This window comes from Hyla sarda, chromosome 2, assembly GCF_029499605.1.
Source record: "Hyla sarda isolate aHylSar1 chromosome 2, aHylSar1.hap1, whole genome shotgun sequence".
In the NCBI taxonomy this organism is placed as follows: domain Eukaryota; kingdom Metazoa; phylum Chordata; class Amphibia; order Anura; family Hylidae; genus Hyla; species Hyla sarda.
The window spans coordinates 4,892,369-4,918,291 of record NC_079190.1 but is presented as its reverse complement, the minus strand read 5'-3'; the positions used below and the strand labels follow the sequence as shown (position 1 = coordinate 4,918,291).

The window sequence follows — 25,923 nt, the reverse complement described above, 5'->3', positions numbered from 1 at the left end:
GGGAGCGCTCTCACCTTTTTTTTTTTTTTCCTAGACTAGACAGGTAAGAACCAGCAGAGACTCTCACGTGACGCCAGCAGAATAGTGAGTGCAGCTCTGGAGTACAGGAGAACGAAAAGGCCACTAAGAAATAAAAAATAATCACCACGTTATTACATAAGAATAAATCTTTAATATTTCTATGGTGAGCAGAAATATCAGAAGGTGGCGCCACCTCCACCCCCCCCCCCAACCCCCCAGTGCCAGCCGCCTGCCCGTCACGTACCGCTTCATCCTCTCGTCTACACGGAGCACAGTCATCTCCGACGAACGCAATGACGTATAAGATACAACTGGAACATGACATTCGGATAAAACGTAGGCGGACACTGCCCACTTCTGGAGGCTCGTTACAGTGTTACAGGGTGACGAGATGTCATGGTGATGATCATGTGACCGGTTCGGCGCCCTCATCATCATCGTCTGCTCTCTCCCGGTGAAGTAGTCATTGACACAAAAGGAACAAGATACAATACAACCTATCACCTTTGTACTCGGTATAAAAAAAAATTAATTCTTCCCCCTTTAAAACCTACTACCCCTCCCCCACCTGGTCATTCTCCATTCACTCTACATCCGTAAAGTTGGGGCCATCAGGGTCCCCCCATAATGGTATAAGAGTCTGGTGAGGGTCCGCGGGGTCAGTTGACGCTGTCCTCGTCGCTGCCGTCCCCCCGGTCATCCTTGGTCTCTGCCACCGAGCTCTCGTCTATGTTCTCCAGGGAGTCGGCGTGCTGGACGGACACCTCCGAGAGGCTGATGGGGGGGAGGACGCTCTGCTCGGGGTACAGCCAGGGTTTATGTTGGGGGTTATGCTTCTTCTTCCAGTCTGGATACTTCACGCAGGCCTTATACATCTTCTTCATGGCCTAAAGACGATGAGAGCAGTGAATAAGGCACCACGACAGTGACACCCCCCAATACCCTATACCAGAGTTTCCCAACCAGGGTGCCTCCAGCTGTTGCAAAACTACAACTCCCAGCATGCCCGGACAGCCTTCGGCTGTCCGGGCATGCTGGGAGTTGTAGTTTTGCAACAGCTGGAGGTACTCTGGTTGGTAAAGGCTGCCCTACTAATCCTCCCAATCACCTTTCTCCTAGCTATGTACAATGTATCAGTCTGGAGTCCGGGATGTTTAGCTCACAGAGCATTGTCTAGACTGGATACAATTGTATCACTTCTCAGCTGAGAGCAGGACGAGCTATGTACAATGTATCAGTCTGGAGTCCAGGATGTTTAGCTCACAGAGTATTGTCTAGACTGGATACAGCTGAGAGCAGGACGAGCTATGTACAATGTATCAGTCTGGAGTCCGGGATGTTTAGCTCACAGAGCATTGTCTAGACTGGATACAATTGTTTCACTTCTCAGCTGAGAGCAGGACTAGCTATGTACAATGTATCAGTCTGGAGTCCAGGATGTTTAGCTCACAGAGCATTGTCTAGACTGGATACAGCTGAGAGCAGGATGAGCTATGTACAATGTATCAGTCTGGAGTCCGGGATGTTTAGCTCACAGAGCATTGTCTAGACTGGATACAATTGTATCACTTCTCAGCTGGGAGCAGGACGATCTATGTACAATGTATCAGTCTGGGGTCCAGGATGTTTAGCTCACAGAGCATTGTGTAGACTGGATACAATTGTATCACTTCTCAGCTGAGAGCAGGACTAGCTATGTACAATGTATTAGTCTGGGGTCCAGGATGTTTAGTTCACAGAGCATTGTCTAGACTGGATACAATTGTATCACTTCTCAGCTGAGAGCAGGACTAGCTATATACAATGTATCAGTCTGGGGTCTAGGATGTTTAGCTCACAGAGCATTGTGTAGACTGGATACAATTGTATCACTTCTCAGCTGAGAGCAGGACTAGCTATATACAATGTATCAGTCTGGGGTCCAGGATGTTTAGCTCACAGAGCATTGTGTAGACTGGATACAATTGTATCACTTCTCAGCTGAGAGCAGGACTAGCTATGTACAATGTATTAGTCTGGGGTCCAGGATGTTTAGCTCACAGAGCATTGTCTAGACTGGATATAATTGTATCACTTCATAGCTGGGAGCAGGACGAGCTATGTACAATGTATCAGTCTGGAGTCCTGGATGTTTAGCTCACAGAGCATTGTCTAGACTGGATACAATTGTATCACTTCTCAGCTGAGATCAGGACTAGCTATATACAATGTATCAGTCTGGGGTCCAGGATGTTTAGCTCACAGAGCATTGTGTAGACTGGATACAATTGTATCACTTCTCAGCTGAGAGCAGGACTAGCTATGTACAATGTATCAGTCTGGGGTCCAGGATGTTTAGCTCACAGAGCATTGTCTAGACTGGATACAATTGTATCACTTCTCAGCTGAGAGCAGGACTAGCTATGTACAATGTATTAGTCTGGGGTCCAGGATGTTTAGCTCACAGAGCATTGTCTAGACTGGATATAATTGTATCACTTCATAGCTGGGAGCAGGACTAGCTACAGTAGGTTACTGAATGTGTACAGGACAAGCACTGATCTTCTACTTCTACAACTAAAAGAGTTGAGAACCTTTCATTATCTACTGATTGAACTTTATTGACATAAAATCAGAAGACCCCTTTATGCCCACTCATTCAGCCTGGTCTTTTACTTACCTTTGGTGCCAGAAATTGTGAAGACTTGTTCACCACCCACTTAGGCAAGGAACCTACAGAATGAGAGAATACAGAGGTAAGGATACAGTCCTGAGGGGACTACAGTCCTGGTCTCCACATCCAGTATCGGGGACACATTTTCCTTGTTTCCAATGAGCGGACTACTACTCCTATCGTCCCCAGCTATACGTGTCACTCACCTCTAGGGTCCACCTGGGCCAGATAGATTAGGGTGCAGTTGGTGGGGCCCCCTCCCTGGATGAGGTAGCCAGTCTGTATGGACACCGCTCTCACCAGGTCCTTTTTGGGGGGAAATTTCTGAAGGGACAGCGATAAAAACAAAATCTTTAGTGTCAATGATTTACTGACAAGTCACTCTCCATCTTTAAACATGATATTACATTTAATAAGCATCGTGTCACGAAGCGGGAGCCATATATTTCCCCTACACTGGATGTAGAACTAGTGCAGTGTTAGTAGGACAAGTAACTCCAGCAACTCCAACACCAGCACTTTAAGAGTTAAAGGGGTATTCCAAGAAAAAACTTTTTTTTATATATCAACTGGCTCCAGAAAGTTAAACAGATTTGTAAATTACTTCTATTAAAAAATCTTAATCCTTCCAATAATTATCAGCTGCAGAAGTTGAGTTGTTCTTTTCTGTCTGACAACAGTGCTCTCTGCTGACACCTCTGCTTGTCTTGGGAACTGCACAGAGTAGAAGAGGTTTGCTATGGGGATTTGCTTCTGCTCTGGACAGTTTCCAAGACACATGTCATCAGAGAGCACTTAGACAGAAAAGAACAACTCAACTTCAGCAGCTCATAAGTACTGAAAGGATTAAGATTTTTTTAATAGAAGTCATTTACTAATCTGTTTAACTCTCTGGAACCAGTTGATATATAAAAAAAAAAAAGTGTTTTCCTGGATAACCCCTTTAAAGGGGTACTCCGGTGGAATTATTATTTTTTTTTATTTTTATTTTTTTAATATCAACTGGTGCTAGAAAGTTAAACAGATTTGTAAACTACTTCTATTCAAAAATCTTAATCCTTCCAGTACTTATTAGCTGCTGAACACTACAGAGGAAATTATTTTCTTTTTGGAACACAAAGCTCTCTGCTGACATCATGACCACAGTGCTCTCTGCTGACATCTCTGTCCATTTTAGGAACTGTCCAGAGCAGCATATGTTTTCTATGGGGGATTTTCTCCTACTCTGGACAGTTCTTAAAATGGACAGAGATGTCAGCAGAGAGCACTGTGCTCGTGATGTCAGCAGAGAGCTCTGTGTTCCAAAAAGAAAAGAATTTCCTCTGTAGTATTCAACAGCTAATAAGTACTGGGAGGATTAAGATTTTTTATTTTTCTTTATTTATTTTTTTAAATACAAGTAATTTACAAATCTGTTTAACTTTTTGACACCAGTTGATTTAGGGTATGTTCCCACCTGGCGTATTTGCTGTGTATTTTATTTTCCCATTGAAGTCAATGGGTAGGAAAATACGCAGCAGAAAATATGCAGAAAATCCACCAGGTGGGAATGCACCCTCAAAAAAATAAAATAAAAATAAAATAAAAGTTTTCCACCGGAGAACCCCTTTAATTTGCTTAAAGTATAATTCTATTGCTGCATTTTGCACTACGCGTACAGAAATGCACAATGTAATCTTTAGTAATGATGTATTGGTATATGATAGAAGTGCTAATATAAAGAGCCAATATAAACTGTGTATTAGAAAACAGTCCCTACTCCAGTGTTTTCCAACCAGGGTGCCTCCAGCTGTTGCAAAACTACAACTCCCAGCATGCCCGGACAGCCTTCGGCTGTCCGGGCATGCTGGGAGTTGTAGTTTTGCAACAGCTGGAGGCACCCTGGTTGGAAAACGCTGCCCTACTCAGCCGCCCAATCACCTTTCTCCTAGGAAAGAGTTTGCTCCACATTAGTGTTTCCCAACCAGGGTGCCTCCTACTATTGCTAAACTACAACTCCCAGCATGCCAGGACAGCTTTTGGCTGCATTCGGTGTCAGACCATAGTTCAGTTTAGTCAGAGTAGTGAATGTGCCGAGGAAACCCTACACCGGGCCTTGGGTCGCATTGGGTCTACGCTCCAGCAGACAGTTCTAGGTGCCCAGGTTACCTGTCCTTGTCCACGGGGTTCCTACAGTCAAGCTCAGCTCTATCTTCATTATATCGGTCAGAAATCATGGCTTATTAATAAGTCCACTAGGGGTCCCCATACCATCCAAAACATAATGCTGTCCGGCTGCAGATTCATCTTTGTCCCAGCTGAAGCTCAGGCCGAGACAAAGTCCAATGAGGGTGGGACTAACAGGGGGGCCGTTTGAAGGAATTTGGGGGCCCAAGCAAAATAGACATGGATCTCCTGTTCCTGTACCGCGCGGTACCCGACCTGACTGACAGCCAGGAGGAAGAGGAGCGCGGCCACGATACAGGGAAGAGGAGGAACTCGGGAGGTGACCAGGAGTGCTGCAGCCTTATAGGAAGTGCAACAAGCATTGATTCTGCTTGGGGCCCCCGGGCCAATAGTGATGAGCGGCATTGCCCATATTTGAATTCGCGATATTTTGTGAATGTATAGACGAATATTCGTCTTATATTCGCGAATTTTGCGTATTCGTTATATTCGCATATTCTAGGAAGAAAACAGTGAGGGGGTGGGCAACTTTACTATTGGTTGCTAGGGATGTTGTTGATGACCTCTGACAAGTGTATTTGCATCATTGTAATTGGCCCACAAGTGAAAAGAAGGAATATGTGAACCTTCATCTATGCGAATATGCGGAAAAAAAGTGAATATTCTTCATTTCGAATATATAGCGAATATATTCGCAAATTTACGATGTTCGCAATAAAAATTTGAAATGCAAATATTCGCGCCCAACTCTACTGGCCAGCTCGGGGCCCCAAGCAATTGCTTGGTTTGCCTGTTCTTTTGGCGACGGGCCTGCCTCTGTGCTCACTCCTGTCCTATCAGACTGTAACATGCAGCATGAAAACAGAGAGGAAGGGGTTACAGAGCAGCCTGTATTGACTGAATGAAGAGAACCAGCTCAGGCATGCTGGGAGTTATAGTTTAGAGACCACTGACTAGGTTTGTCTGGTGATAATAAATAAACTAAATAAAGAACTAAATAAAATAATTAAATAAATAAATAAATAACTAAATAACTAAATTTTTTAATTAATGTATTAATTAATTAAAAGAAATAGTTACAGAAAGATAGAGTATATAGTTAAAGCTAAACTTCTTCTGTCCTACTGTTCCTTACAGACATGGTCATTACATTACATTACTGTTCAATACCAGTCATTAGACAGCAGAAATGTGAGTGCAGCTCTGGATGTGACCGGAGTAGAATACTTTAGGTTCAGTACAAGGTAAGTGAAGGATTTATAGATATATCTGGATGTAGATTACCATATGATGTATAAACATAAAGCTCCATTATAAGAAATAATTCATGTATACAGCCGCACAGAGGAGCAGAACCTGCAGAGCCTTCTCCATGGTCCTGATCTGTGATACTGGATGAAACAGCAGAAGGAACCAAAACATTCAGAGAGGACGTATAGGACCGGACCTAGTGATATACATACACTGCCCAATATTACAGCCCGCTGCCCTCTCAGGATTGGATTTCCCCTGTACAGAGAATAGACCTGGGACCCCAGAGTCCATCATAACATCCATTAATCTAAGGGACTGTAAGTGAGGCCTGGTTATCAGGACTAGATAAGATAATCAGCCCCAGCGCCATTGTGTCTATGAAAAACGGAAGGGCGAGACTCCGGGGGGCAAAGGAGCAAGAACTGTAACACTGAGCAGAAAATAAACATGTCCTGGTCAGATGGATCCAGATCTCTATAGAGAAACATGTCCTGGTCAGATGGATCCAGATCTCTATAGAGAAACATGTCCTGGTCAGATGGATCCAGATCTCTATAGAGAAACATGTCCTGGTCAGATGGATCCAGATCTCTATAGAGAAACATGTCCTGGTCAGATGGATCCAGATCTCTATAGAGAAACATGGCCTGGTCAGATGGATCCAGATCTCTATAGAGAAACATGTCCTGGTCAGATGGATCCAGATCTATATAGAGAAACATGTCCTGGTCAGATGGGTCCAGATCTCTATAGAGAAACCTGGTCTGGTCAGATGAATTCAGATCTCTATAGAGAAACATGGCCTGGTCAGATGGATCCAGATCTCTATAGAGAAACATGGCCTGGTCAGATGGGTCCAGATCTCTATAGAGAAACATGGCCTGGTCAGATGGATCCAGATCTCTATAGAGAAACATGTCCTGGTCAGATGGATCCAGATCTCTATAGAGAAACATGGCCTGGTCAGATGGATCCAGATCTCTATAGAGAAACATGGCCTGGTCAGATGGATCCAGATCTCTATAGAGAAACATGTCCTGGTCAGATGGATCCAGATCTATATAGAGAAATATGGCCTGGTCAGATGGATCCAGATCTATATAGAGAAATATGGCCTGGTCAGATGGATCCAGATCTCTATAGAGAAACATGTCCTGGTCAGATGGATCCAGATCTATATAGAGAAACATGTCCTGGTCAGATGGATCCAGATCTCTATAGAGAAACATGGCCTGGTCAGATGGATCCAGATCTCTATAGAGAAACATGGCCTGGTCAGATGGATCCAGATCTATATAGAGAAACATGTCCTGGTCAGATGGATCCAGATCTCTATAGAGAAACATGGCCTGGTCAGATGGATCCAGATCTCTATAGAGAAACATGTCCTGGTCAGATGGATCCGGATCTCTATAGAGAAACATGTTCTGGTCAGATGGATCCAGATCTATATAGAGAAATATGGCCTGGTCAGATGGATCCAGATCTATATAGAGAAACATGGCCTGGTCAGATGGATCCAGATCTCTATGGAGAAACATGGCCTGGTCAGATGTATCCAGATCTCTATAGAGAAACATGTCCTGGTCAGATGGATCCAGATCTCTATAGAGAAACATGTCCTGGTCAGATGGATCCAGATCTCTATAGAGAAACATGACCTGGTCAGATGGATCCAGATCTCTATAGAGAAACATGTCCTGGTCAGATGGATCCAGATCTCTATAGAGAAACATGTCCTGGTCAGATGGATCCAGATCTCTATAGAGAAACATGGCCTGGTCAGATGGATCCAGATCTATATAGAGAAACATGTCCTGGTCAGATGGATCCAGATCTCTATAGAGAAACATGGCCTGGTCAGATGGATCCAGATCTCTATAGAGAAACATGTCCTGGTCAGATGGATCCGGATCTCTATAGAGAAACATGTCCTGGTCAGATGGATCCAGATCTATATAGAGAAATATGGCCTGGTCAGATGGATCCAGATCTATATAGAGAAACATGTCCTGGTCAGATGGGTCCAGATCTCTATAGAGAAACCTGGTCTGGTCAGATGAATTCAGATCTCTATAGAGAAACATGGCCTGGTCAGATGGATCCAGATCTCTATAGAGAAACATGGCCTGGTCAGATGGGTCCAGATCTCTATAGAGAAACACGGCCTGGTCAGATGATCCAGATCTCTATAGAGAAACATGACCTGGTCAGATGGATCCAGATCTCTATAGAGAAACATGGCCTGGTCAGATGGGTCCAGATCTCTATAGAGAAACATGACCTGGTCAGATGGATCCAGATCTCTATAGAGAAACATGGCCTGGTCAGATGGGTCCAGATCTCTATAGAGAAACATGTCCTGGTCAGATGGATCCAGATCTCTATAGAGAAACATGTCCTGGTCAGATGGATCCAGATCTCTATAGAGAAACATGGCCTGGTCAGATGGATCCAGATCTATGAGGAGAAACATGTCCTGGTCAGATGGATCCAGATCTCTATAGAGAAACATGTCCTGGACAGATGGATCCAGATCTCTATAGAGAAACATGGCCTGGACAGATGGATCCAGATCTCTATGGAGAAACATGACCTGGTCAGATGGATCCAGATCTCTATAGAGAAACATGGCCTGGTCAGATGGATCCAGATCTCTATAGAGAAACATGGCCTGGTCAGATGGATCCAGATCTCTATAGAGAAACATGGCCTGGTCAGATGGATCCAGATCTCTATAGAGAAACATGTCCTTGTCAGATGGATCCAGATCTCTATAGAGAAACATGTCCTGGTCAGATGGATCCAGATCTCTATAGAGAAACATGGCCTGGTCAAATGGATCAAGATCTCTATGGAGAAACATGGCCTGGTCACATGGATCCTGGTCTCTGTGGAGAAACATGGCCTGGTCAGATGTATCCAGATCTCTGAGGAGAAACGAGGTCTGATAAGATGGATCCAGATTTCTATATAGAGAAACATGGGCTGGTCAGATGGATCCAGATCTCTGTGGAGAAACATGGCCTGGTCAGATGGATCCAGATCTCTATAGAGAAACATGGCCTGGTCAGATGGGCCAGATCTCAAAAACATGGCCTGGTCAGATGGATCCAGATCTCTATGGAGAAACATGGCCTGGTCAGATGAATCCTGATCTCAGAAACATGGCCTGGACAGATGGATCAAGAACGCAGAAACATGCCCTGGTCAGATGGCTCAAGATCTCTATAGAAAAGCATGGCCTGGTCAGATGGATCCAGATCTCTGTGGAGAAACATGGCCTGGTCAGATGGATCCAGATCTCAAAAACATGGCCTGGTCAGATGGCTCCAGATCTCTGTGGAGAAACATGGCCTGGTCAGATGGCTCCAGATTTCTATAGAGGAACATGGCCTGGTCAGATGGATCCAGATCTCAAAAACAAGGCCTGGTCAAATGGATCCTGATCTCTGTCTAGAATCGGCCTGGTCAGATGGATCCAGATCCCTGAGGAGAAACGAGGTCTGGTAAGATGGATCCAGAACTTTGTGGAGAAACATGGCCTGGTCAGATGGATCCAGATCTCTGTGGAGAAACATGCCTGGTCAGATGGATCCAGATCTCTATAGAGAAACATGGCCTGGTCAGATGGATCCTGATCTCTGTGGAGAAACGGCCTGGTCAGATGGATCCAGATCTCAGAAACATGGCCTGGTCAGATGGATCCAGATCTCTGTGGAGAAACATGACCTGGTCAGATGGATCCAGATCTCTATAGAGAAACATGTCCTGGTCAGATGGATCCAGATCTCTATAGAGAAACATGGCCTGGTCAGATGGATCCTGATCTCTGTGGAGAAACGGCCTGGTCAGATGGATCCAGATCTCAGAAACATGGCCTGGTCAGATGGATCCAGATCTCTGTGGAGAAACATGCCTGGTCAGATGGATCCAGATCTATGAAGAAACATGCCTGGTGAGATGGATCTAGATCTCTATGGAGAAACATGGCTTGGTCAGATGGATCCAGATCTCAGATACAGTACACTGCCTGGTCAGATGGATCCTGATCTCTGTGGAGAAACATGGCCTGGTCAGATGGCTCCAGATCTCTATAGAGAAACATGTCCTGGTCAGATGGATCCAGATCTCTGTGGAGAAACATGGCCAGGTCACATAGATCCAGATCTCTATAGAGAAACACTGCCTGGTCAGATGGATCCAGATCTCTATAGAGAAACATGGCCTGGTCAGATGGATCCAGATCTCTGTGGATAAACATGGTCTGGTTAGATGGATCCAGATCTCTATAGAGAAACATGGTCTGGTCAGATGGATCCAGATCTCTATAGAGAAACATGGCCTGGTCAGATGGATCCAGATCTCTATAGAGAAACATGGTCTGGTCAGATGGATCCAGATCTCTATAGAGAAACATGGCCTGGTCAGATGGATCCTGATCTCTATAGAGAAACATGGCCTGGTCAGATGGATCCAGATCTCTATAGAGAAACATGACCTGGTCAGATGGATCCAGATCTCTATAGAGAAACATGGCCTGGTCAGATGGATTCAGATCTCTGTGGATAAACATGGCCTGGTTAGATGGATCCAGATCTCTATAGAGAAACCTGGTCTGGTCAGATGGATACAGATCTCTATAGAGAAACATGGCCTGGACAGATGGATCCTGATCTCTATAGAGAAACATGGCCTGGTCAGATTGACCCAGATTTCTATATAGAAAAGTGTCCTGGTCAGATGGATCCAGATCTCTATAGAGAAACATGGCCTGGTCAGATGGATCCTGATCTCTATAGAGAAACATTTCCTGGCCAGATGGATCCAGATCTATAGAGAAACATGGCCCGGTCAGATGGATCCAGATCTCTGTGGAGAAACATGGCCTGGTCAGATGGATCCAGATCTCTATAGAGAAACATGACCTGGTCAGATGGATCCAGATCTCTATAGAGAAACATGGCCTGGTCAGATGTATCCAGATCTCTATGGAGAAACATGGCCTGGTCAGATGGATCCAGATCTCTATAGAGAAACATGGCCTGGTCAGATGGATCCAGATCTCTATAGAGAAACATGACCTGGTCAGATGGATCCAGATCTCTATAGAGAAACATGTCCTGGTCAGATGGATCCAGATCTCTATAGAGAAACACGGCCTGGTCAGATGGATCTTGACCTCTCTGGCGCTGTGCTGAGGGGTGGTCACAATTTAACACAGCATGAATCAATGAGTCCATTCAGGTGTGAACAATTCAGGCTGGTGAAGGAGGTGCCATGTTGGGGGAATATTTTTTTTGGCGCACCCTGATTCCTGTTAATGGACGTTTGGACGGTAGATCTAATCTTAGCATTTTGTCCAACCAGATTCATCTTTTAATGGGAGCTTCATACCCCCCATCAGATGATTGTCAGCAGTACCATGCACCATCCACAAGGGTCATATAATCATGGAACATGACATATCCAAGAGGTGCCATGAAGTCCATTTAGTGCCTATAGTGAACACATTGGGCACCATCCTGTGCCCTTTACCCAAAGACAAATCATGCCAAGATAGAGAGCTATGTCCTATGCAGCCATACAATCGTCCTTCTACCAATTCTCCTTTATTGATCCTTAGGACATTATCCCGGTGCAGTTTCCGCCGCTCAATCGCTCTACTATTCCGGTCACACACAGCACAGGCCCCGGCACAAACTATTCCCGGCTTAAATATATCAATTACTGGATTTTTTTGTGTCAAGCTGAGATTGAAAGTGACCTAGATTTATAGAGAATTCAGAGCCGGAATCATCTCAATACATGGAATAAAGATCAGATGGTGACGGCGCAGAACAGATCAGACGCACGGAAAACAGATCTGCATCTGTGTGTATCCTGTGCGGGCAGAACAAAGCTCATCTTATACCAGCGGTACATGTATATACTATATACAGGAGATACCCAGGTTATACCAGCTGTACATATATATTATATACAGTATATACAGGTTATACCAGCATGGTCCATATCACTATATACAGGAGATATATAACTTATACCAGCTGTACATATATAATTATATACAGTATATACCCAGGTTATACCAGCATGGTCCATATCACTATATACAGGAGATATATAACTTATACCAGCTGTACATATATATTATATACAGTATATACCCAGGTTACCAGCATGGTCTATATCACTATATACAGGAGATATATAACTTATACCAGCTGTACATATATATTATATACAGTATATACCCAGGTTACCAGCATGGTCTATATCACTATATACAGGAGATATATAACTTATACCAGCTGTGCATATATAATTATATACAGTATATACCCAGGTTATACCAGCATGGTCCATATCGCTATATACAGGAGATTATATAACTTATACCAGCTGTACATATATATTATATACAGTATATACCAGGTTATACCAGCATGGTCCATATCACTATATACAGGAGATATATAACTTATACCAGCTGTACATATATATAATATACAGTATATACCAGGTTATACCAGCATGGTCCATATCACTATATACAGGAGATATATATAGCTTATACCAGCTGTACATATATATTATATACAGTATATACCAGGTTATACCAGCATGGTCCATATCACTATATACAGGAGATATATAACTTATACCAGCTGTACATATATATTATATACAGTATATACCAGGTTAAACCAGCATGGTCCATATCACTATATACAGGAGATATATAACTTATACCAGCTGTACATATATATTATATACAGTATATACCAGGTTATACCAGCATGGTCCATATCACTATATACAGGAGATATATAACTTATACCAGCTTTACATATATATTATATACAGTATATACCAGGTTATACCAGCATGATCCATATCACTATATACAGGAGATATATATAACTTATACCAGCTGTACATATATATTATATACAGTATATACCCAGGTTATACCAGCATGGTCCATATCACTATATACAGGAGATATATAACGTATACCAGCTGTACATATAAATTATATACAGTATATACCCAGGTTATACCAGCATGGTCCATATCACTATATACAGGAGATATATAACTTATACCAGCTGTACATATATAATTATATACAGTATATACCCAGGTTATACCAGCATGGTCCATATCACTATATACAGGAGATATATAACTTATACCAGCTGTACATATATATTATATACAGTATATACCCAGGTTATACCAGCATGGTCCATATCACTATATACAGGAGATATATAACTTATACCAGCTGTACATATATATTATATACAGTATATACCCAGGTTACACTATATACAGGAGATATATAACTTATACCAGCTGTACATATATATTATATACAGTATATACCCAGATTATACCAGCATGATCCATATCACTATATACAGGAGATATATAACTTATACCAGCAGTACATATATATTATATACAGTATATACCAGGTTATACCAGCATGGTCCATATCACTATATACAGGAGATATATATAACTTATACCAGCTGTACATATATATTATATACAGTATATACCCAGGTTATACCAGTATGGTCCATATCACTATATACAGGAGATATATAACTTATACCAGCTGTACATATATATTATATACAGTATATACCCAGATTATACCAGCATGATCCATATCACTATATACAGGAGATATATATAACTTATACCAGCTGTACATATATATTATATACAGTATATACCCAGTTTATACCAGCATGGTCCATATCACTATATACAGGAGATATATAACTTATACCAGCTGTACATATATATAATATACAGTATATACCAGGTTATACCAGCATGGTCCACATCACTATATACAGGAGATATATAACTTATACCAGCTGTACATATATATTATATACAGTATATACCCAGGTTATACCAGCATGGTCCATATCACTATATACAGGAGATATATAACTTATACCAGCTGTACATATATATTATATACAGTATATACCAGGTTATACCAGCATGGTCCACATCACTATATACAGGACATATGTAACTTATACCAGCTGTACATATATATTATATACAGTATATACCAGATTATACCAGCATGGTCCATATCACTATATACAGGAGATATATAACTTATACCAGCTGTACATATATATTATATACAGTATATACCAGGTTATACCAGCATGGTCCATATCACTATATACAGGAGATATATAACTTATACCAGCTGTACATATATAGGTTATACCAGTATGGCTGATGTTCTAGCATTCTGTATACGGCAGTATACACACTCACCGCATGCTTCACAGAGTAGTTCATGATGATGTAATCTTTCCCCATTGGCAGCCAGGAGCGCAGGGTGATGACATCACGATTCTTTAGTGGTTTCGGACATTTCCCTGGGGACAGGACATAGTTATTATTTTAACATTGAATCATCTTCACATTCTTCTAGGTAATAGTTAACTTGGCAGCTGCTTCAGAACCTCTTTGAGTAAAAGGCTTTATGCCTTGTATCTCCTCAGGGGAGGGACTACAGACTGAGAGGCGGAGAATACATTTGTGGTGGGGGCAATATGGTGACAATCTGGGGCCACTCCTGTATCATAGGCGCCTTGTGATGTCAGAAAGTGAAGAATATGGAGTTATTTACATACCAGGAACTCGGTGAGATGAATTATAATAATATTATAAACGTACATGCGTAATATCCGATGTCCGCATTGACTGTCAGTTTCCCAATATCAAAGGTCTCGATGACGTTGGTGTCCCACTTCTTACGGTATTCCACGTCATGTAGAACATCATAGAGAACCTCAGCGGAAATATCTTTACATTCCATCCGGCACTGCAGAGAGGAGATAGAGGGAGGTCACTATATACAGTCACAGTATACAGAGGAGATAGAGGGAGGTCACTATATACAGTCACAGTATACAGAGGAGATATAGAGGGAGGTCACTATATACAGTCACAGTATACAGAGGAGATAGAGGGAGGTCACTATATACAGAGGAAATAGAGGGAGGTCACTATATACAGAGGAGATAGAGGGAGGTCACTATATACAGTCACAGTATACAGAGGAGATAGAGGGAGGTCACTATATACAGTCACAGTATACAGAGGAGATAGAGGGAGGTCACTATATACAGAGGAGATAGAGGAAGGTCACTATATACAGTCACAGTATACAGAGGAGATAGAGGGAGGTCACTATATACAGTCACAGTATACAGAGGAGATAGAGGGAGGTCACTATATACAGAGGAGATAGAGGGAGGTCACTATATACAGTCACAGTATACAGAGGAGATAGAAGGAGGTCACTATATACAATCACAGTATACAGAGGAGATAGAGGGAGGTCACTATATACAGTCACAGTATACAGAGGAGATAGAGGGAGGTCACTATATACAGAGGAGATAGAGGGAGGTCACTATATACAGAGGAGATAGAGGGAGGTCACTATATACAGTCACAGTATACAGAGGAGATATAGAGGGAGGTCACTATATACAGTCACAGTATACAGAGGAGATAGAGGGAGGTCACTATATACAGAGGAGATATAGAGGGAGGTCACTATATACAGTCACAGTATACAGAGGAGATAGAGGGAGGTCACTATATACAGTCACAGTATACAGAGGAGATAGAGGGAGGTCACTATATACAGTCACAGCATAGAGGGAGATAGAGGGAGGTCACTATATACAGAGGAGATATAGAGGGAGGTCACTATATACAGTCACAGTATACAGAGGAGATAGAGGGAGGTCACTATATACAGTCACAGTATACAGAGGAGATAGAGGGAGGTCACTATATACAGTCACAGCATACAGAGGAGATAGAGGGAGGTCACTATATACAGAGGAGATAGAGGGAGGTCACTATATACAGAGGAGATAGAGGGAGGTCACTATATACAGAGGAGATATAGAGGGAGGTCACTATATACAGTCACAGTATACAGAGGAGATAGAGGGAGGTCACTATATACAGTCACAGTATACAGAGGAGATAGAGGGAGGTCACTATATACAGTCACAGCATACAGAGGAGATAGAGGGAGGTCACTATATACAGAGGAGATAGAGGGAGGTCACTATATACAGAGGAGATAGAGGGAGGTCACTATATACAGTCACAGTATACAGAGGAAATATAGAGGGAGGTCACTATATACAGTCATAGTATACAGAGGAGATAGAGGGAGGTCACTATATACAGAGGAGATATAGAGGGAGGTCACTATATACAGTCACAGTATACAGAGGAGATATAGAGGGAGGTCACTATATACAGTCACAGTATACAGAGGAGATGTAAAGGGAGGTCACTATATACAGTCACAGTATACAGAGGAGATAGAGGGAGGTCACTATATACAGTCACAGTATACAGAGGTGATAGAGGGAGGTCAGTATGTACAGAGGAGATAGAGGGAGGTCACTATATACAGAGGAGATAGAGGGAGGTCACTATATACAGTCACAGTATACAGAGGAGATATAGAGGGAGGTCACTATATACAGTCATAGTATACAGAGGAGATAGAGGAAGGTCACTATATACAGTCACAGTATACAGAGGAGATAGAGGGAGGTCACTATATACAGTCACAGTATACAGAGGAGATAGAGGGAGGTCACTATATACAGAGGAGATAGAGGGAGGTCACTATATAAAGTCACAGTATACAGAGGAGATAGAGGGAGGTCAGTATATACAGTCACAGTATACAGAGGAGATAGAGGGAGGTCACTATATACAGTCACAGTATACAGAGGAGATAGAGGGAGGTCACTATATACAGTCACAGTATACAGAGGAGATAGAGGGAGGTCACTATATACAGAGGAGATAGAGGGAGGTCACTATATACAGTCACAGTATACAGAGGAGATGTAAAGGGAGGTCACTATATACAGTCACAGTATACAGAGGAGATATAGAGGGAGGTCACTATATACAGTCACAGTATACAGAGGAGATATAGAGGGAGGTCACTATATACAGTCACAGTATACAGATGAGATATATATAATCCTGTCAGCACTGCAGAGATCTATCACACTCATCCTCTGCGTCGTCTCCTGGCCTGAAGAGCTGACACTCTAATCTTCTATTACACCTTTCAGCAGATAATGGCCATACCAGGAATCCAGCTTAACATTTTGCGTAAACTCCAGTCAAGATTACATGTCCCCAAAAGACAGGATTACACAGATTAGCTAAAGAGATCAGCACATGATACTGAGCACTGATCCCAGATTACATGTCCCCTATGTCCAGATCTACAGCTACAGATGTAACTTACCCAGAGGGCCGCTGTATTCTTCATAAGTCGCCCCCTATCACCACATGTCTTATATTGTGACCAGGGCCGGCTCTACCTATAGGCAGAATAGGCAGCCGCCTAGAGCGCCCTCTTGAGGGGGGCGCTGCTCTGCCTGCCCCAAGACATTTAGCCAGCATCCGAACCAACCACCACAGCCAGCAATCCAACGCTACACCCACCTCCGACGCCCCCCAGCGTTTGTCACAGTGTGTCACCCCAGTTGCAAGGAGATTATATGAGCAGAGGGGATAATAAAGGGAGTCACCCCAATAGTAAGGCACAAATTCAAGGCCTCCAGTGCCAGAGGCAGCAAAATAACCCAAAACATCACTGACCTCCCCCATATGTCACTGTAGGTTCTGTGCTCTTTTCTTTGTAGGCCTCATTCCGTTTTCGGTAAACAGTAGAATGATTTGCTTTACCAAAAAGCTCTATCTTGGTCTCATCTGTCCACAAGACGTTTTCCCAGAAGGATTTTGGTTACTCAAGTTCATTTTGGGAAAATGTAGTCTTTCTTTTTTATATGTCTGTGTCACCAGTGGGGTCCTCCTGGGTCTCCTCCATAGTGGGGTCCTCCTGGGTCTCCTCCATAGTGGGGTCCTCCTGGGTCTCCTCCATAGTGGGGTCCTCCTGGGTCTCCTCCATAGTGGGGTCCTCCTGGGTCTCCTCCATAGTGGGGTCCTCCTGGGTCTCCTCCATAGTGGGGTCCTCCTGGGTCTAGTCCATAGTGGGGTCCTCCTGGGTCTCCTCTATAGTGGGGTCCTCCTGGGTCTCCACCATAGTAGGGTCCTCCTGGGTCTCCTCCATAGTGGGGTCCTCCGGGGTCTCCTCCATAGTGGGGGTCCTCCGGGGTTTCCTCCATGGTGGGGGTCCTCCTGAGTCTCCTCCATGGTGGGGTCCTCCTGGGTCTCCTCCATGGTGGGGTCCTCCTGGGTCTCCTCCATAGTGGGGTCCTCCTGGGTCTAGTCCATAGTGGGGTCCTCCTGGGTCTCCTCTATAGTGGGGTCCTCCTGGGTCTCCACCATAGTAGGGTCCTCCTGGGTCTCCTCCATAGTGGGGTCCTCCGGGGTCTCCTCCATAGTGGGGGTCCTCCGGGGTTTCCTCCATGGTGGGGGTCCTCCTGAGTCTCCTCCATGGTGGGGTCCTCCTGGGTCTCCTCCATGGTGGGGTCCTCCTGGGTCTCCTTCATAGTGGGGTCCTCCTGGGTCTAGTCCATAGTGGGGTCCTCCTGGGTCTCCTCTATAGTGGGGTCCTCCTGGGTCTCCACCATAGTAGGGTCCTCCTGGGTCTCCTCCATAGTGGGGTCCTCCGGGGTCTCCTCCATAGTGGGGGTCCTCCTGGGTTTCCTCCATGGTGGGGGTCCTCCTGAGTCTCCTCCATGGTGGGGGTCCTCCTGAGTCTCCTCCATGGTGGGGTCCTCCTGGGTCTCCTCCATGGTGGGGTCTTCCTGGGTCTCCTCCATGGTGGGGTCCTCCTGGGTCTCCTCCATAGTGGGGTCCTCCTGGGTCTCCTCCATAGTGGGGTCCTCCTGGGTCTCCTCCATAGTGGGGTCCTCCTGGGTCTCCTCCATAGTGGGGTCCTCCTGGGTCTCCTCCATAGTGGGGTCCTCCTGGGTCTCCTCCATAGTGGGGTCCTCCTGGGTCTCCTCCATAGTGGGGTCCTCCTGGGTCTCCTCCATAGTGGGGTCCTCCTGGGTCTCCTCCATAGTGGGGTCCTCCTGGGTCTCCTCCATAGCGGGGTCCTCCTGGGTCTCCTCCATAGCAGGGTCCTCCTGGGTCTCCTCCATAGTGGGGTCCTCCTGGGTCTCCTCCATAGTGGGGTCCTCCTGGGTCTAGTCCATAGTGGGGTCCTCCTGGGTCTCCTCTATAGTGGGGTCCTCCTGGGTCTCCAATATCTTTGGAACTTGTTTGGGGCTGCTTATCCACCATCCGGACTATCCTGCGTTGACACCTTTCATCAATTTTTCTCTTCCGTCCACGCCCAGGGAGATTATCTACAGGGCCATGGGGTGTAAACTTCTTGATAATGTTGCGCACTGTGGACAAAGACGAATTTAGATCTAAATGTCTGCAATTTTGGTTCTCAAGTCCTCAGACAGTTCTCTTCTCCTCTTTCTGTTGTCCATGCTTAGTGCGGCACACACAGACACACAATGCAAAGACTAAGTGAACTTCTCTCCTTTTTATCTGCTTTCAGGTGTGATTTTTATATTGCACAATTTTAAAACGGTGTCAATATATCCAATTTGCTTTTTTTCCAATACACACAAAGGGAATAAACATGTGTTACTGCAATCCTTTCCTGTGGGGAACACTTCATTTTATAGAAACATTTCAGGGGGGACAACATTTACGGCCATGACTGTATATACACTGCACAGTACCACTTCTCCTGTCCTGTATATATACACTGCACAGTACCACTTCTCCTGTCCTGTATATATATACTGCACAGTACCACTTCTCCTGTCCTGTATATATATACACACTTCACAGTACCACTTCTCCTGTCCTGTATATATACACACTGCACAGTACCACTTCTCCTGTCCTGTATATATACACTGCACAATACCACTTCTCCTGTCCTGTATATATATATATATACACTGCACAGTACCACTTCTCCTGTCCTGTATATATACACTGCACAGTACCACTTCTCCTGTCCTGTATATATACACACTGCACAGTATTACTTCTCCTGTCCTGTATATATATATATATATATATATATATATATATATATATATACACACTGCACCGTACCACTTCTCCTGTCCTGTATATATACACACTGCACAGTACCACTTCTCCTGTCCTGTATGTATGTATGTATATATATATATATATGTACACTGCACAGTACCACTTCTCCTGTCCTGTATGTATGTATGTATATATATATGTACACTGCACAGTACCAGTTCTCCTGTCCTGTATATATGTACACTGCACAGTATGACTTCTCCTGTCCTGTATATATACACTGCACAGTACCACTTCTCCTGTCCTGTATACTGGCTGTAACCCTCAGGTGGATCGGGTGTGTCTCGTTAGAGTCAGTGCTGCTGCTGCTGGGAGCGATCCAGGTGGTTCCAGGCTCCTGCTCCCTTCTGCCCTGGGAGGGAGCGGGTTTCTGGGATGCAGAGGGAAAGCAAGTCCCAGGCTTCTGGTTCCCGGAGTAGGCCGGCGGGGATGGAGGATGCACAGCGACCGGCCTGTTCGGAGGGGGTAAGAAGACCTGGTGGGGGAAGCAGCAATGTTTCTCCTGCCCCCCCTCTGGACCGCGAGGCTTCAGGAGGATATATGGAGGTGAAGGGCTGGGGCGTGCGGAGGCCCCGGGAGCCTGTCAGCGACTACAGCTCCAGGATTGCCTATTATACACAGGCCTACAAGCAGAAAGGCAAAGAACTGTTCAGGCTGCGTGAGGAGCTGAGATGCGCCCGAGTGCGGGCAAACACCTCGTCCGGGAACAAGCGGGCAGAGGCTAATAAGGACATTACAAAGCTTAAGTCCGAAATAAACATCTTGGAGAGAAAAAGGATGGACATTCAGACACACAGCGGCCCCTTCCTGGAGAAGCTGCTGAACCAGGAGAGGTGTGAGGGGCAGAAGGGGCCAAGCCAGAGTGACCCCCCTGCTGAGGAGGATAGTGACCCCACTAACATCCAGGATCCATCGCAGGGGTCTCAGAGTGGGATCTGTCCTGGACAAGGACCACCGGCCTCAACATCAGGATCCAGGAGGAGCTCGGAGGAGGAGAGCAGTGACCCCGGGGGGAGACTCATGGCCATCATCAGGCAGATGGAGTCTCCAGTACACATGGAGCGCTTCACATTTGGAGAAGACCCTGTACCGGATGAGGAGGAGGAGAAGGAATGACCAGAAGGGGGGTGAGTCGGTGTCATTCTCTTATGTCCCCCTTTCCCCAGCTCCACCTAGTCAGGGCCCTGCGGTGGGTTCTGTGCAAGGGAAGAGCAGTGGGCAGAGTATGGAGGTCCCTACGGGAAAGTCATGTGACACTGTTTCAGCTTGTAGTAGCGGTAAGAGTGTCGGGGCGATTTCGGCTGTGAAGCCGGACATGTCTGGTGAGGTCAGCAGCCCAGCGGGAGGCTGCTTTTCTTCGGCACCGGGACAGGGCAAGGCGGGCAGTGGTAAAGCTTTGTTCCCGGTGCCGGAGATGAGGAGCGAGGGCGGAGATAAGCGGCGCCACCAGGCGCTTGGTGGTAAAGTAGGCTCCGCGGTGGAGTCTGCGGCTGGTGTGTTGTCTGCTGTCGGGGTGTCACCTGCAGAGGCTTCTCGAGGGGGAACCTCATCTGCGGTTGGGGCAGGTGGCACCTCGGCAGGGATAATAAAACCGGCCAAGGCTGGACTGGCAATGGCGGCTTCTAAAGCAGTGGAGAACATTAAAGGGACTGTCCTCAAACCCATGGGGACTGGAGGGTCTATGGACAAAATAGGAACTGTTCCTGCAGCTAGACGGCCTCCTGTCCCAAAGGACTTTCCTGTGACCAGTGAGGCGGAGGGGGTTCCTGAACAGTCAGAGTCTATTATTGGGGCGGGGCAAGACTGGTCAGGAGCACCCGATGAAGCTGAGGTCACATGTGTACATAATGTAAATACTGTAAATAATGTACATATGGGGGGTCTGTCTGTGGGGTCTGGTCCAGGACTGAGTGGAGGTGTGAATGGGGTAGAGGGAGTGAGGGAGGATGGGAATGATGATGAGAGGATGGATGGAGGGGATGTGAGTGCGAGAGGGGGGGGGGGGGGGAGAGTATGGCTTCTGTGGAGAGTGAGGTTGGTCCATCTGAACCCCCGGCAGCGGCGCCCGCTAGGAGTTATGCCAGCGTTGCTGCCGGGGCAAGTGGGCCTCATGGGAATCCTGCACCTTCTGGTCCTGGGCATAGTGACCTTCAGAGGCGCTTTCTAGAGGCCTTGCGGAGGGGGGATAAATCTATCACTGTAGAGGGTAGAGAGGTAGAACTGTCCTTTTGGCTAGAGAGGCACGGCCTCGGGGCCTTCCGAGAACAAAGGAGAGGAGAGGAGTCATGGTCACTCCCCACAGCCGGGTCTGGGGTCCCCAGGAGGAATGTGGTCCGTCTTAGGTGGAGGGGCAGTGATACCTGTCCAAACAGGACAAAAGTAGTTGAGCTCCTCCTCAAGATGGATTTCAGGGCAGGTGACATCTTTGCCCTGATACATCCTCATGGTACCCCATTTTTCGATGTCAGCTTCGTCCGGGCTGAAGGGCTCGAGCTCTTTTGGTCTCGGTACGAGCTGGCAAAGATAGCACCCGAGTGGCGAGACTTTGCTGTCCAGGCAATTTCTCGCCAGAATAACATCAAGAAAGTGACGGTATTAACGTGTAACGAATCTTTCTTGCATAGACATCATGACCTGGATTGGGCGTTATGGAGAGGTGGTCAGTATTCCCCAGAAGAACAGGGATGAATTTGGTATCTGGTCAGGGGCCTGGACCTTCATGGTCAAGTTGAAGGTTTCGGGTAATTCTGTCACCCACATTCCCTCCTCCACTTTTCTGGGGAGGGACAGGATCCTGGTTTTCTACCAGGGACAGCCGAGGGTCTGCCATAAGTGCGGTGACCCGACACACTTAAGCGCACAATGTAAGGTCCAGAAGTGCGCGTTGTGTGGAGGGTTAGGACATCTCGCCACAACCTGTGGGGACATTCGTTGTCACCTGTGTGGGGACCTCGGTCACCCCTTCAGCCGCTGTCCGGTCTCTTTTGCCAATGCGGTGGAATCTCCAGCTGGGGTTAGCAGAGATGCGGACTCCACTGGGGAGGGTATCGGCGGAGGCGGGGAGACTACGGGTCCAAGGAAGAAAAGAATGACACCTTCTAGGCTGAGGCGTTTGGAGGCACGCCAAAGGGAGAGGGAGGGGGCTCCTCAGGTGCCAGCTGAGGTAGCTTTACCTGACCCTGAGATGGTGGATTCTGCTGAGGATCTGAGCGATGGTGGGCAGGAGGAGGAGGCCAGGAGACTGGATAGAGAGGAGGAGGAGGATAAGAGGGCCATCACTGCTACCTCCTCTCCAGGAGAGAGTATGGATGAGGAGAGCAAAGAGTGGCTAAAGAATAAGAGAAAATCGGGTGCCAGGAAAAAGAGGAGGAAGAGGAGCAAGGAGAAGGAGTCCCCTTCTTTGGAGTGGGATCATTCAGCCCCCCTCACCATTGTCCATGTACCAGCAGAAGGATCTACCGCCTCCCCTCTGGTAGATAGCCCTAACCGGTACCAAGTCCTCAGGGATAACATCTCTTCCTCTGATGAGGAGGCCGGGGACGAGGTGCCGGTGTCTGAAGTGAGGCCTTCTGGGAGCATCAAGTCCTCCTCTCTGGTAACGGGGAGGGAGGCTGTCCCAGGACCAGGTGGGGTGCAGGAGGTGACCTCTGGAAAAGAGGGGAACTCTGTAAATTCTGTAAATATGGATATGTCTCTGTGCTTAAAAAGGGGTAAATTGGGTAATTCTGATGATGACACTAAGGAAAAGGGAGGGGGAGGGAAGAAGAGGGCTGTCTAGCTTGATCACACATGATGGCGGCACCCTCCCCGTTGACGCTGGCGAGTATTAATGTCGCCAGCATAAAGTCAGATGCGGCAAGATTTGCGGCCTTTGATTTTCTTGGCCGAATTGAGGCCGACATTTTATTTTTGCAGGAGACCAGGTTGACAGATCTAACCGCTATCCATAAGGCGAAGCGTGAGTGGCTCCATGGGCCCTCTCACTGGTCTCTTGCGGCCCAGCCGTATAGCGGGGTGGCGGTTCTTTTTAAAACCGCTCAGGTAGAATGCAGACGTGTAATCGAGCTAGAAATGGGGAGATGTCTGGTATTAGACGTCCTCATGAAGGGACAAGAATTACGTCTTATAAACATCTACGGTCCACAGACTAGGTGGGACCGGAAAAGTCTCTTTATGAGGATTAAGCCCCTACTTTTTACTAGCCGGCAGGTCATCTTTGGAGGAGACTTTAATACTGTTACAAGGTCTCTTGATAGGGGAGGCTCCAGGGATCGGCTAGATTACGATAGTCGCCTTGAATAGAATAGCTAGTGAGTCTCGCCTGGTGGATGTCCACATCCGGCACACCCCAGGTCACAGCGGGTTCACTTACTTTAGAGGCAGAGAGATCAGGTCTAGGATAGATAGGTTTTTTTTTTGAAGGAGGATTCTGTCTCTTCACCTTTACAGGTTGTTGAGGTGGAGTTCTCCGACCACTGTTTGATTATGTTCTCTTTGAATGTTTCAGAGACCCCCAGGATGGGAAGGGGATTGTGGAAGCTGAATTCGTCCCTCCTGGAAGTCAAGGAGATAAGACGGTCCTTTGAGGAGTTTCTGCAGAGCCAGGTACCATAACTGGACTTATGCAACACTAAGTCAGAGTGGTGGGAGATGTTCAAAAAACGGGCTGCGAGATTCTTCCCCCAGACCGCGAACCTTAGGAGTCTGAATAGGGATCGTCTCTATCAGGAACTAAGGAGGAAACTCGAGGTTCTTGTCTCGACTGGAGGTGACCGAGAGGAAATCTCCAGAGTGAAATCTTTGCTAAAGAAGTGCCAGTATGATAGACACGCATCTTTAGTTTTTGAAAGGGATTTCGGGAAGTACCGCTCGCCCGACCCTTTCCGGAGCTGTAAGATGTCAGTGGATTGTAAGATCGTGACCGGCCTGGTCGATAGTACAGGATCTCTGCACATGTCCAGATCGGGGATCCTGGAGGTCGTCAGAGCCTTTTATTCGCACCTCTTGGGGAAGAGGGATCTAGATCGAGGCAAGATTGCGGCTTTCCTGGCTGATGCCATTCCTCAGTCAGGAGTAGACCCCTCTCTTAGTGTTTTGACAGAGAAGATCAGAGAAGAGGAAGTTAAGCTGGCGATTGAGAGGCTTGCCCTCAAAAAGTCGCCAGGGCCGGATGGCTTAACATCCGAGTTTTATAAGACCTTTAAGGACATCTTGGTTCCCCTCTTGACTGAGGTAATAAATGAGTGTCTATCCTCGGGCACTCTGCCGAGGTCAATGAGGAGGTCGGCTCTGATCATCCTGTCAAAGGGTAAAGACTCGTCCCACATTGAGAATTGGCGTCCCATAGCGCTTCTCAATGTGGACAGAAAGATTCTGGCAAAAGTGCTATTCAACAGGTTGGTGAAATTTGCGCCCCAGCTCCTTTCGGGGTCCCAGCACTGCTCTGTTCCCGGTCGTAGCACTTTTAGTGCGGTCCTGGGTGTCCGCGAGGCCGTGGAGCAGGGTCGGGCTGGTCACTGGAAGGGGTTTCTGCTGTCCCTGGACCAGGCAAAGGCTTTTGATCGAGTTGATCACGAGTATCTCTGGTCCACTCTTTTGAAATACGGTCTGCCAGGGGGGTTTGTGGATTGGCTGAGAACATTGTACGCAGGGGCTGAGACTTTTCCATTGATAAACGGTTG

At 46.1% G+C, this 25,923-nt stretch overlaps 1 protein-coding gene across 1 annotated transcript in view; it reads right to left on the bottom strand.

The window, feature by feature from the left end:
• Positions 1-218: 218 nt before the first annotated feature.
• Positions 219-25,923, bottom strand: part of STARD10 (StAR related lipid transfer domain containing 10) — a 49,365-nt gene continuing 23,660 nt past the window's right edge. Inside the window, exons 2-6 of the mRNA XM_056561061.1 lie at positions 14,825-14,972; positions 14,420-14,523; positions 2,881-2,998; positions 2,681-2,733; positions 219-908 (exon numbers count right to left, since the gene is read on the bottom strand). Of these exons, the coding sequence (XP_056417036.1) occupies positions 681-908; positions 2,681-2,733; positions 2,881-2,998; positions 14,420-14,523; positions 14,825-14,972 (651 nt within the window). The 3' untranslated portion in view covers positions 219-680. The remainder of the gene's footprint in view (positions 909-2,680; positions 2,734-2,880; positions 2,999-14,419; positions 14,524-14,824; positions 14,973-25,923) is intronic.